The following is a 13,102-nucleotide window of genomic DNA, read 5'->3' on the forward strand; positions in this document are numbered from 1 at the left end:
GTGGCTGGACATGGGCTGAGCTCTCCACGGCCAGGGCCCTGGCCTGGCCTGGCTCCGTCGGGGACCAGCTGGCCCCCCGGGTGAGGCTCTGCTCCGGTGCCTGCTGAGGCCAGGCCGTGTGCTCCACGTCGACAGGCTGCGCTGCTCAGAGGGACTTCTGTGACGGGATCTGGTGCCAGAACGGGGGCACCTGTGTCAACAGGTGGAGCACCTACCTGTGCAAGTGTCCGCTCCGCTATGGCGGGAAGAACTGTGAGCAAGGTGAGGTCTGGCTCTGCCGGCATCCCCTGCCAGGGCCGCCCGGGGGGAGCCCCACGGCTGTGAGCCGGGGGGGGGGGGGGGGGGGGGGGGCTGAGCGGGTGAGGCTGGAGCCGGGGGCTGGGCCCAGCATGCGGGGGCCCCTGCCTGCCCTGCGTGAGGGCAGGAGGTCGTGCGGTGCCCTTCCCTGGGGACACCCTCAGCCTGCTGCTGCTCCTGGCCCCCCTCCCCCTCCCTGCGCAGACGCTGGCGGGTTTTAAGCGTCAGCTTGTTCTGCAGCGGGGCCTCTTAGTGGGTGCCCTCACTTTACAAGTCACTTCCACTCCTCCAGAAGGTGAACCAAAAGGGTGGTGTGACCCCCCCCCCCACTCAGATCCCCAGTGCTCCCCAGCAGGAGGAGGTTCGGAGATGCCCGCGCTACCGCCACCCACAGCTCCTGACCCCACAGTGCGAGGTGCACCCGCTCCTGTCCTGCCCACATCCACCAGGGCTGGGCATGGAGGCCAGTGCTCCTTAGCTGGCCCGTGCCCCAAGGCCCACTGCAGAAAACAGGCGCTCAGTGCGGCTGGCCCCGTCTGCCTGGCCGAGGGTTTTTCAGGACGAGGCTGTTTGTCCCATCTTGAGCCACCGAGTGGGTCCTCACACGCTAGGGGTCCCGGGAGAGCCAGGGCTCTTCCATCTCTGCCCACCCCTAGAGCAGAGGACAGCAGCCTGGGGGCCTGGGGGCCACAGACCCACCGGCCATGTCAGGCCGCCGCAGGTGGGGGGTGCTCAGACGCTCACGCTGCGTCGCACAGCGGCCTGTTGGCCCTGTGCCTCTCGTCCAGCCTGGATGCTCCCACCCATGGCCGAGGTGTGGCCAGCCTGGGCCTCCTCCAGTGGAGGCTGTGTCCCCGGGGTGTCAGAGGACCTGCTGCTGGACTCGGGGCCAGATTTCGCACAAAGGCTAACCTGAGACTGGTCTGGTTAGAATGAAAGGCCCAGGAGCGTCCCCCCGCCCAGGCTTGTCCTCTCCCTGCAGCTGAAGGAGGTGCTCCGTGTCCCACCTGGTGGGGGAGGCACCTGAGGTCCCCGTCTGTGCCCACAGTCATGCCCCATCCCCAGCGCTTCACTGGAGAGAGCATTGTGTCCTGGAGTGACCTGGACATCACCATCTCGGTTCCCTGGTACCTGGGGCTCATGTTCCGGACCCGCCAGGAGGACGGCGTGCTGATGGAGGCCACGGCGGGCATGTCCTCCAGGTTCCTTCTGCAGGTGAGCAGGCCACCTCCCACTTGGCACCTGCAGGGTCACTGGTGCCTGAGAGAGGGACCTTGGGGCGGGAGCCTCCCAGGCACCTTGGAAAGGCGCGGCCCATCCTGTCCCGCCTGCCCTGGGGCTCAGCAGTGACCTAACTGAGGAGGGGCTCTCTCAGGCGGCCATTTGGGTTCCCACGGGGTTTCCTCCCAGCCCTTCCCTCCCCTGTGTAGGACAGGGAAGCTGTGCAGCCAGGAGGTGGCCTCCAGGGTGGCACTGGGCAGCACGCAGCTCACCCAGGGAGCCTTGCAGACAGCAGCCTGGTCTCGTCCCAGCGCCGGGACGGGCCTCTTTCTGGGTAGATGAGCAGAGTTTCAGAGCTGCAGGGAGCCGAGCGCCTGCAGGCGGGAGCGGCAGGTTCTGGTGGTTACTGTGGCCAGACCCACACGCTGTGGCCCTTCCGTTCCGAGGACCTGCCCGGCCGACTTGCACAGCGTTCCCTGCATGGTTTTGGTCTTTGATGATGTCCCCAAACATTTCTAAGGTTCACTCCCCTGCACCCCACTCCTGGGGCTCCACTCCTGTCTCCCAAGCAGCAGGTTCATTCAGAGAGTTGCAGGTCGCCTCCGTGTGGGAGGCCAGGGCCCAGGCCCCCGTCAGGCTGCCCTTTGACCTCGGCCTCTCTGCTGGAGGCTGAGGGGGGAGGAATCCCCACCTGGCCCTCACCCTGGGTTCTGAGGTGTCCCAGGTGTAGCCCAGGTCCAGGAGTTGCTGCTGTGCTCCCATCCTGTGCGGGGCCCAGGCAGGATGCTGACCTGCTCCTCCTGTCCTCACGTCTGCAGTGGGACAGGTACCAGCGTTCTCACATAAACCTCAGGACCTGTCTGACCAGGGTCAGGCTCCCAGAGCACCCCCGGCTCTCCTCGGAAGCCGGCTTTGTGACTCTTCCTAGACCTAAGTTGCCCTGACTCGGGAGCAGCCCGAGGGGGGACTCCTGCCTGAGCGTGGCCCCTGGTGACCTGCAGCGTGTCCTTCTGTCTTCTAGGCTCTTCCTCCAAGTATGGACATGTGCGTGCACGCATGCGCCTCCTCGTGCTGTGCCAGCCTGTCTGCGTGGTCTGTGTGCACGTCTGCATGCCTGCGTTGCTGTGCGTGGGTGCGTGTGCACGTGTGCATGTCTCTGCATCCTGTCTGCAGTCTCTGTGTGCTCGTGTGCATGTCTGTGTGCATGTGTGAGCATCTGTGTGTGGGTGCGCATCTGTGTGCCCTGTCCCTGTGCGAATGCGTGTGGCGGGGCTGGGGGCACGACGGCTCTCTTCCTACAGGAGGCCAGGGGTCTGCACCATGTGAGCCCGAGCCCCCTTCAGCATGGCCGCTGCCTGGCTTAGCTTTTTCTGTGGCTCTAACCTGGCCACACTGGGACACATGGCACTGCCAGCCCAGGATAATGGGCACCAGGTGCAGCAGCTCTGAGGCTGGGAAGTACCTCTGGAGCTGGCACTGGTGCCCTGCACTGTCCCAGCGTGTCCTCACAGAGCTGGGGCTTGTCTCTCTAACTCCTGGGCCCTGGGACCCTGGTTCTTCTTTCCCAATGGTCAGTGGTGAGACAGAGCTTGGGAAGCACCGGTGCAAACCAGGGCCCAGGCTGTGGTGTAGGCCTGGGTTCATTCCCACTGGGGCCATGGGATGGCCCAGGACCCCTCCCATGGCCCTGCAGGCCACCCATCTGGGACCCCTCCCACGTGGCAGGCTTGCAAGGAGGGCTAGGGGACAGTGAGGATGCCCGGCATCCCCTCCCCCAGCATCCCCTCCCCCAGCTCCCTGTCAGAGGTCAGCAGGGCAGGACCCCTGGACGGATCAGTTTGTGGGCGGTGGAGGTGGCCAGGGCCCAGAGCCAGACAGCAGGCCTCCGTGGTTCTCCTGCCCGCGTGCACCCCGCCGATTCCTGGCACAGCCACTTGGACCAGGTGGAGGTCCAAGTGCGTCAGGGATCTTGCTCCGCCATCGTGTTTCCCTCGTTAGCTGCGGCTCCTCGTCTGCCTGGCTGCTCCGCAGCCCTCTCTGGGCCAAACCCAGCAAGTGCGGTCTGCCTGGGGATGGCATTTTTTCTGTGGTTGTTTCTCTGTTGGAACACATTAAATTGGCTGTTTTCAGTCCAGGTGCTGAACTGGAGCTTGCGAGTTGTCACTTGGCAGAGGAGTCTCTGTAGGAAAAATGTACGTGCTCTGTACAGCGCTGACAGCCCCAAGGGCCCACGTGCCCGGAGCTGTTACATGATTTTAGATCATCCACAAATTGAGGGGTTTTGCCTGGGACTGCCGCCACCTGCAGGGATGGTGGCCCTGCGGGGATCCTGCGGGCCCTGGGGAGCACCCAGTGGCTGCTCCAGGACGCTCCGAGGCCAGTCTGCGGCATCGCAGGCCTGCCCTGGTGGTTTCTGGGTGGCACTTGCCTGTGGGCTTCCTCAGCCTCGTGAGCTCTGTGTACACAGCAGTTTGGGTGCCTGAGAGTCCCTGCCCCTCCCCAGGGCAGACCAGACACAGTGTCACCATCCGGCAGCCACACCATCTGGGCGATTGCTCAGGCGCCCAGCTGTCCTGCATTGTGAAGTAGGATTACCTGGCGACTGTTGACGGCTGCTCTCAAATCCAGAGACGCCTAGCACGGGAGCAGCTGTCCAGGGTGGGCTCTGCAGACAGCACCGTCCTGGGCCGACAAAGTCATTTTGATGGCTGCTGACTCCAAGCTTTGCTAGCAAGGACGGGGAAGGAGAGGGAAAGAGAGACTTCTCCAGAACACAAGTGAACAGAGTATTCTATTGTTGAAGTTGGCCCTCGGTGGAGAGCAGAGTGTGCTGTTAGTGATATTACTCGTGTGGCGCTCCCCTCCCAGGTTCACTGGAGGCCTGTGGGGGTTCCTGAGCTGGCAAGCGCGAGGCGTCTCCCAGCACATCATTTGGGGTGTCTGTAGCCTGTTTTCCAACAGAGAGCTGAGGCCGTGTGATTTCAGACCTTTGAAAGACGTCGAGGCTCGTTTCTCAGACCACATCTGTCAGGTGTGCTTGGGAAAGAACTTGCCCTCCGTGGTTCTTAGAACAGGGTTCTGCATGGGTCAAGGTGAGGTTTGCCAACTGGGGTTCAAATAGTCTACATCATCATGATTTTTTTCTCTGTTTCCTCAACTTTATAGATTTTCAGGTGATGTTATCAAGTACATTCAAGTTTTAGGATTGTTTTTCCTTCCTGGAAGATTGACTCTGTTATCACATGACAGTCCGTTTTTTATCTCAGGGTCTGCGTCTGTTTAATGCAGACACGGCTGCTTTCTTTCGGTTGGTGTTTATATCTCTTTTTCTGTCTTTGACTTTCAGCATTTTCTGCATCCTTATGTTTCAGGGGTGTCTCTTTAAAGCGTGTGTTAAAGGTTGGTTGGTTTTAAAATCTAGTCCTCCTGTGACTGGAGATGATCTTTATGAGTATCTTTGGTGAGTTTTCTGGGTTTTCCTTACGAGTGTTTAAACACGGTAGCTTGGCTTTTCATGAGAAGGGACACAGCCAGTCATGCAGGCCTGGCGGTCATCGAGTCTCTCTGGCAGAGTTCTGTGGTTGTCGTGGGCTGTCCCCAGCAGGGTCTCACCACCTGTTGTCTGGACCTGTTTGTGTGCCTCTCTCGGGTTCCAGGCTCGCTCTTACCTCCTCACGTATTTGGTCATTTTTCATTAAGTGCTGGACATTGTGTTGCAAAGATAGCGAGACGGGGTGCGGGTGGGTGTCGCAGCCCACGGATGGTTTCCGACCCTGGCATCCGGAGGGCGTGGTGCTCCGCAGCCTGGGCGGGGTCGGAGCTGGCGCAGCGGGGTCTGCTCTGTTCCGGCTTACTCGTCACGGACGTCCTTTGGGGTCCCGGCCTGAACTGAGTCGGGAGGTGCCCGCCCATCTTCCCTTGGCAGAACCTGGACTCCAGTGTGACCCCTGCCCCCAGGGAGCCTGCCCAGCTTTTCAGCTCCGCCTCGTCTCCCAGAGCCAGCTGGGGACCTGGAGGAGAGGCCCGAGCTCTCCCGGGCAGCTCTTCCTCGGGGTCCTGTTCACGTGCCCCTCTGGGCCTCTCGTCTCTCCGATGCCGCAGAGTCCTCCCCTGCTTGTCCCTCTGTCCTGCGTGCTGGGGAGGACGTTGGTCCCCATTACCTGCGCTTCATTCGGGCAAGCGAGCCCCAGCCCAGTCGCTGTGAGGTGCTGTCCCGGCCAGCGGTGCAGGTCACCACGCATGGTGGACGGCGCTCCGTGAACAGAGACCGCCTGGTTGCCGGGTCCACTCCTCCAGTGCCCTTCTGCCCCGGCCTCGTGCCTTGAGCCCGGCCGAGCGTGCTCTGGGTGCCGCCTTGCACCCACCGTGGGCGTGGCCCCCTGCCCCACAGATCCTGAGCGACTACGTGCAGCTCCAGGTGTCCCACAGCCCCTCCGACGTGGCGTCCATGCAGCTGTCCAGGTTCCGCGTGACCGACGGGGAGTGGCACCACCTGTTGATAGAGCTGAGGAGCGCCAAGGAGGGCAAGGACATCAAGTACCTGGTGGCCCTGACCTTGGACTACGGCATGGACCAGGTAGGGGCACCCGAGCCCTCTGTGGCACAGGTCCCCTCCTCGGGCTCCCTGAGGGCGCGGGGGGCTTGGGGGTGCTCTCTGGGCCCCAGGCTGGGTTTCCACATCGACATCACGTGGCGGTCACCGGCCTCACGGCACCCTGGCAGGCCACTCCTGCTGGGGGACCAGGAGGTCTTCCGCCCACTCCCAGAGGTGCCGTCGGCAGCGGCTCCTTTAGCAACGCTGGCCGGATCCTCGCGGGAGCCCTGCAGCTGAGTGTGGGCCCAGGTCCTGGAGGGGCCGTGGGACCCGGGGAGGTGCTGTCCCAGGCGGGCACCTGTCCCAGGCCGGCTCCTCAGTCCCCGCTGGCAGCATAGGACGCGACACAGGACACCCACACTTGTGGGGAGCGGCTGGAGACTCCCTCTGGATCTCGGTCGTCCTGTTCCACGTTCTGAGAGTTCAAGCTGCTGTGTCCCTGGCGCTCGCCCTCCTGGGACCGAGGACCGGCTGGGACTCCCCGGACCCCACGGCTCCGATCATGTTCCTGCTCTACCAGCCTCATTTCTGCCCCGGGGCTTGTCAGTGCAGCACCCGCTACGGGGTGGGAGGGATGCCCGCGGCCCCCGCTCGGCACCTTCACGCGCCCTGCCCGGCCGGAGGTCTGCCGTGCTTTCCCCAGGAAGGCGGGGGTGAGCCGCCCTCTCTTGGGAGGCCCAGGCGGCCTCAGGCTCTGGGGTTTGCTGCAATGGAGCCCAGCAGGAAGGTGTACCCAGACCCGTGGGCGTGACCTCCACAGCCCCTGCCCAGGGCCCGGTGCAGGAGAGGACGTAGCTCCCAGCACCCCCATACAGAGGGCTCAGTGCAGGGTGGAGGACGTAGCCCCCAGCACCCCCATACAGAGGGCTCAGTGCAGGGTGGAGGACGTAGCCCCCAGCACCCCCATACAGAGGGCTCAGTGCAGGGTGGAGGACGTAGCCCCCAGCACCCCCATACAGAGGGCCCAGTGCAGGGTGGAGGACGTAGCCCCCAGCACCCCCATACAGGGGGTTCAGTGCAGGGTGGAGGACGTAGCCCCCAGCACCCCCATACAGAGGGCCCAGTGCTGGGTGGAGGACGTAGCCCCCAGCACCCCCATACAGAGGGCTCAGTGCAGGGTGGAGGACGTAGCCCCCAGCACCCCCATACAGAGGGCTCAGTGCCAGGTGGAGGACATAGCCCCCAGCACCCCCATACAGGGGGTTCAGTGCTGGGTGGAGGACGTAGCCCCCAGCACTCCACAAACACAGCACTGTGTAGGGTGGAGGACGTAGCCCCCAGCACCCCCATACAGAGGGCCCAGTGCAGGGTGGAGGACACAGCCCCCTGCACTCCCTCCCAAGGCAGGGTGGAGGGTGGAGAACGTAGCCCTCCACACACAGGGCACCATACAGGATGGAGGACATAGCTCCCAGCACCCCTGCACACAGGGCCCGGTGCAGGGTGGAGGACACAGCTCCCAGAGCCCCTCCTTCCTCTCTGCACAGAACATGGTGCAGATCGGGAACCAGCTTCCTGGGTTGAAGATGAGGAGTGTTGTCATTGGGGGTGTGTCTGAGGACAAAGTCTCCGTGCGCCGCGGTTTCCGGGGCTGTATGCAGGTACGGGGTTGGGAGCCCACCCTCCCCTGGTGGCTCAGGCTGGTTGGTTTTCAGCGACCAGGGACTTGACCAGTAGGAGTCCAGCCTGGGAACTTCTTCTCCTGCTAGGCCCACCCTGCCCCACGTCCCCCTCAGTGCTGGCCCTGCAGCCCCTGGCCCCAGGCCAACCAGGCCTGCTGCTGCACCTTTGGCCCCTTACCTCTGCCCCCGCCCAGTGCAGCTGCCCCGTCCACCCCGATGGCTGCCGGGCTTTCCTGACCTGGGTGGCTGCAGCCACTGGCAGCTGCTCCTCGGTGGCTGGCGCCCGCCCGCAACAAAACCTGACCTCTCCTTCCTTAGCTGCTGCCCAAGGGATCCGCCCCGCCGGTCTCTGAGCGCCTGGTCCCCTCGGATAGGCAGAAGCTGGGCTTCCCTCAGCTGCCCTTGCCTTTGATGCTCCTCTAGTCCCGAGGCCCGGGGCTGACTCCAGTGACCCCTTTGTGAACACAGGGAGTGAGGATGGGGGAGACGGCCACCAACGTCGCCACCCTGAACATGAAGGACGCCCTCAAGGTCAGGGTGAAGGACGGCTGCGACGTGGAGAACCCCTGCGCCTCCAGCCCCTGCCCTGTGCACAGCCACTGCCACGACACCTGGGACGGCTTCTCCTGCGTCTGTGACAGAGGTGGGCACCCTCGTTCCAGAGCCCACGGGAGGACCGGGCACCTGGGCTGGTTGCATCGAGTGACCCTGCAGGTGTGGGCGCCCTGGCTGGAGGCGTGGCCTGCCCTCTTAGGACCAGCCCCGAGCCTCTCTGGTCGGGGTGCGGGCAATGCACCACCTGGGCCCCGGGGCACGGGAGGAGAGTAGGAAGGAACTAGTAGAAGTGCAGGTGCTCCTCCGAGCTCAGGGGCACCCACTTGTCCTCTCAGCTGCACCTGTCACCCCTGGTGGTGGGAGCTGGGGGCAGGAAGTGTCACTGGGAGGCCCCGGGGGCTGTCTTCACTGGAGGTCATGCCGCCCCCCCCCCCCCGCAGGGTACTTTGGAAGGAAGTGTGTGGACGTCTGCCACCTGAACCCCTGCGAGCACCTGGCGGCCTGCGTGCACTCCCCCACCTCCCCGCGGGGCTACGCGTGCGAGTGTGGGCCCGGCCACTACGGGCAGTACTGCGAGAACAAGTAAGGAGGGAGGGCCCTCCGGGGCCTCGTCCCCTCCAGGGTCCCCACCCCTCCCCTCTCACCCTCCTCTCTCGGGGTAGCAGGACGCAGTCTTTCCCCAAACTTCACGGGAAATAAGTGAGCGTAGCTTGGGCGCCCGGCATGAACCTGTCTGAGCGTGTTCCCCCTGGAGGCAGGTGGCACAGGTCACAGCCGTGGAAGCCCTGCCACGTGCACGGGATAGGGTCCTGAGAGATGCAGGGAGACGGATGTGACCGTGGACGGCTCTCTGTGGAAGTCGCCTTCGATGTGTGTGGAGGTCCTGGGGGGGAGGGTACCCAGGGTGGGAGCTGCACCTGCCCTGGGCCTCTGGGGTGCCACGTGCACAGTGTGTGGCTGGCAGAGCATAGGTGTGCGGTCACACAGGTCGACACCTTCCCAGCGGGAGCCGCGTGGTTCTTCACGCACCAGGACAATGGCCCCCTGGCTCACGCCCTCTGCAGGCGGCCTCGGGTGAGGAGCCACGTGGGTGCAGCCCAGCTGAGTGCTGGGCACGCTTGCCCTGCTCGTGGTGTGCCCCAGCCCGGCGTGTGCTGTGGTCCCTGGCTGGGAACCTGTGCCCTGGGGCTTGTGACCTCACGGGAAGACCCGCCCCGCAGCATGCTGGGTGTCATGGCACCCCATCAAGGAGAGCTCGCAGGAGAGGCCCTGACGCAGGGAAGGGCGAGCAGGGGGCTGAAGGCAGAGTCCCTCGGAAGGCTGCCGAGAGGCCTGGTGGGAGGAGGCCGGCCTGAGGAGCCCGCGGGTCGGTCCTGGGCAGAGCCGGGCATGTGCTGTCCTGAGCTGGGGGGCAGACACAGGGAGGAAGTCCTGCCCTGCGAGGCAGGAACAGAGGCCACTGTGGAGCCCCTGCAGGGAGGGCAGGGCCAGGGCTGGGGTGGAAAGCGTCCTGGCTGCCCCCAGGGATGCAGTCTGGGGCGGGGGAACTGGGGCAGGGGAGCCCTCGGGGGCCAGCACTGGGGCCTGGCATTGCACACACGCCAGGCTGCAGAGGGGCAGAGGGACGGAGGTCCACCAGGGCTCTGGGCTCTGCACCCTGCAAGTGCAGTCCACCAGACAGGTCCTCTGGGGCTCAGGGGCGCTGGCCGGTCATGTTCCTGCCTCAGGTAGGTGTGTAGTCGGCACTTAGCACTGGTTGCCGGGTGCGCCAGGGGGCACAGGAGGTCGCTGGTCGGCTGGAGGAGCGTGAAGGGCACTCTTGGGACAGGCGTCTGTAGGCAGGTGGATCCGCAGGAGATGCTAGGTGTGGTCCACCTTGGGAACAGGTAGGGTGGGCAGGGCACAGGTGGCAGAGATTCAGGCCTGGCCTTGGCACTCAGATGTTGCTCACCCCCGGTCCTCCTCAGGGAGGCAGGAGCGGTGCCCCCCAACCCCAAGTGCCCCAAACCTGGCACGTGGCTGCTCACTGCTGACGTGAGGGCCACGTCACATGGGCCAGGCTGCCCAGAGCATCGTGGGCACAGTGGTCAGTGTTCAACACGGGGGCCTGGGGGATGAGAGATGCTGCAGAATCTGTTGTGCTGGTGGACACTGTGGCTCCTGGGCAAAGGTTGCCAGGGCAGCTGGGCTCAGTGTGCCCGAGGGGGCTGCAGCCACGCAGAGCCAGAGGCAGGGGGCTGCTGTCCTCGAGCCGCGGTGCAGCAGGCTGCAGACACAGAGCCCAGAGTGGCACAGACAGGTGTGCCCGCCATGCTGGCGTGGCTGAGTCCTGTGGCCAGTGTGTCTTCCAGGTGGAGAAGGGTGAGGAGGGAAGTTATCTTAGATGACGTCTCACGGTGGAAACTTCCTGGGTGGACCCTGACGCCCGGGAGCAGGGCACAGGGCTCCAGGGGTCTGGAGGGCGGGGTGAGCCCATGAGGGGGAACTGAGGCCACGTGGAGGGGGCGGGAGGTGACGGGGAGGGTCACCACCGTCTCCTCACTGCCAGGAGGCTCCGCTCGGTGACCCTTCCGTCTGCCGCCGTCTTTTCCTAACAGAATCGACCTCCCGTGCCCCAGAGGCTGGTGGGGGAACCCCGTCTGTGGCCCCTGCCACTGTGCTGTCAGCCAGGGCTTCGACCCCGACTGCAACAAGACCAACGGCCAGTGCCAGTGCAAGGTGAGGCCCGCGGGCTGCCCTGCTCCTCCTGGGCCTGAGCCCCGCACACGGACCTCCACGCACTCTCCCGTCTGTCCGCACCCCTGCCTGCCCAGCCCCCGTGGCTCTTCTCACACATGCTCCTGTGTCCGCGCTCAGGAGCCTGCTGTGGCCCGACCTGGGACTCCCTGGGCTGCTCCTCACAGGGACCCTGCCCTGGGCTCCGAGGCCCTGGCCAGCTCTGCAGCCCCTCACTTGGTCGGCGCAGCAGCCCACATTCTTGTGAAGGCTGGTTCACCTGCAGCACCACCGGGCCTCCTAGGTGGCCACGTCCTCCACCGAGCCCGTGCTCGCGGACGGCGAAGCTCTGAACGTCTCAAGGGCTGGGCTGTGGCTCGGTGGCGGAGCAGGTCCCTGGGGTGTGGCTCAGTGGCGGAGCCCTTACCTGGTGTCTGCGAGGCCCTGGGTTCGATTCTCAGCACCACATATAAATAAATAAATAAAGGTCCAGCGACAACTAAAAACGATTCAAAACCAAAAAGTAGTACTGCAAGAAACAGCTCAACGGGTCACGGTGGCCCCCTGCCCCAGGCCTGCCTCGTGTGACCAGCGCCCTGCCGGCCTGCTCACAGCTTCCCAGGGGTGGGAATTCCTCCGTCAGGACGGCTGCATCCCCCTGGACGTGGCTCAAGTCCACAGCCCAGACCGTTTCCTAGAGGGGAGCCCAGGTGGCCAGCCCAGGGCAGAGTGGCCAGTAGACAGCAGAGTGGACGTGAGCCCAGGCCTGTGAGCTCAAGACACGCTCTTGACCATCCCTGGCCTGCCCCACAGTGTGCATATGGATGGCTCCAAATGTGTCACAATCACCTAAAAAAAGATCTGAGTGCCGTCCTCTCTGGGTGATCTCCACTGAGTCTCTCATTCTTTTCGGAGCAAGTGGAAGGTGCCCGTGGCACGGATCAGAAGGGGAGTGTGGGAGGTCCTTCTGGGAGACGCCCCTGGGCCTGGCACTGAGGGCCCCAGGGAGCCGCCCTGGACATGGGTGGAGGCAGTGACAGGAGCCCAGAAGTTGGTGGCCACGGCTCGTGCCCAGCGAGGTGGACCTTGGCGGTGCTCAGGAAACGTCCTCCTGGAGGCTGGCTTCTTACCAGCCTCTGAGGTCCCCTGTGCTGCTTCCGGCTTTTGCAGGAGAATTACTACAAGCCCCCAGCCCAGGAGGCCTGCCTGCCCTGCGACTGCTTCCCCCACGGCTCCCACAGCCGCGCGTGCGACATGGACACAGGGCAGTGTGCCTGCAAGCCCGGCGTCATCGGCCGCCAGTGCAACCGCTGTGACAACCCTTTCGCTGAGGTCACATCGCTTGGCTGCGAAGGTCCGGTTGCCCGCTGACCTTCTTCTGGTCACACACAGGGACAGGCTACAGGGTGGCCTGCACACCCCTGGACTTAGGGGCCCCTGACACTCCTGACCTTCTAGAAACCTGACCTTCAGAAGGGGCAAGGGTCAGGGCCACGGGGCGGGAAGGTGTGAGGGGTGTGGCTCTGGGAGAGTGTGTCCTGGTCCTGCCGCTGAGGGCTTCTTTCTCTGCACCCCAGTCATCTACAATGGATGTCCCAGAGCGTTTGAGGCTGGCATCTGGTGGCCGCAGACCAAGTTTGGGCAGCCGGCTGCTGTGCCGTGCCCCAAGGGATCTGTGGGTAAGTCTTGTGGCCCGTGGCATCCACAGGGTGGGAGATTAGACGGAGATAGGCCTTTTGGGGGGAAAATTGACCCACGCATCAGAATTCACGGAATGTTCCACGTTTGAAAATGTCTCAAGGCAAAGCGTTTGGGAGAAACAGTGACATTCCCTCCAGGGTGAGCCACGTGCCACGACACGTGTTGGGCCTGGTGAAACTGCAGGCGACACACTGCGTGACACCCGTCTGCCCAGCCTGGATGCCCTCATGGCTCTGGCACACTCACAGTTCACGTGGTGGCTTCTCTTTGTGCAGTGGGGTAATGGGGGTGTCCACACCTCAGGGCGCCCGGGAATTCAGTGAGGTGTGTGTGGTGACCGCTGGCCCTGGCATGGGCTTTCCTGGCTTCTCGTGGATGTGCTGGGCAGCCAAAGGGC

The 13,102-nt window shown here is 64.2% G+C and overlaps 1 protein-coding gene across 1 annotated transcript in view; it reads left to right on the forward strand.

The window, feature by feature from the left end:
• Positions 1–13,102, forward strand: part of Celsr1 (cadherin EGF LAG seven-pass G-type receptor 1) — a 124,929-nt gene that overhangs the window by 88,724 nt on the left and 23,103 nt on the right. The window contains exons 8-16 of the mRNA XM_021733011.2: positions 136–261; positions 1,346–1,512; positions 5,909–6,094; positions 7,600–7,713; positions 8,203–8,377; positions 8,730–8,871; positions 10,887–11,007; positions 12,175–12,358; positions 12,582–12,683. Coding sequence (XP_021588686.2) covers positions 136–261; positions 1,346–1,512; positions 5,909–6,094; positions 7,600–7,713; positions 8,203–8,377; positions 8,730–8,871; positions 10,887–11,007; positions 12,175–12,358; positions 12,582–12,683 — 1,317 coding nt within the window. The remainder of the gene's footprint in view (positions 1–135; positions 262–1,345; positions 1,513–5,908; positions 6,095–7,599; positions 7,714–8,202; positions 8,378–8,729; positions 8,872–10,886; positions 11,008–12,174; positions 12,359–12,581; positions 12,684–13,102) is intronic.

The sequence above is a fragment of the Ictidomys tridecemlineatus genome, chromosome 6 (genome assembly GCF_052094955.1).
Source record: "Ictidomys tridecemlineatus isolate mIctTri1 chromosome 6, mIctTri1.hap1, whole genome shotgun sequence".
Classification (NCBI taxonomy): Eukaryota; Metazoa; Chordata; class Mammalia; order Rodentia; family Sciuridae; genus Ictidomys; species Ictidomys tridecemlineatus.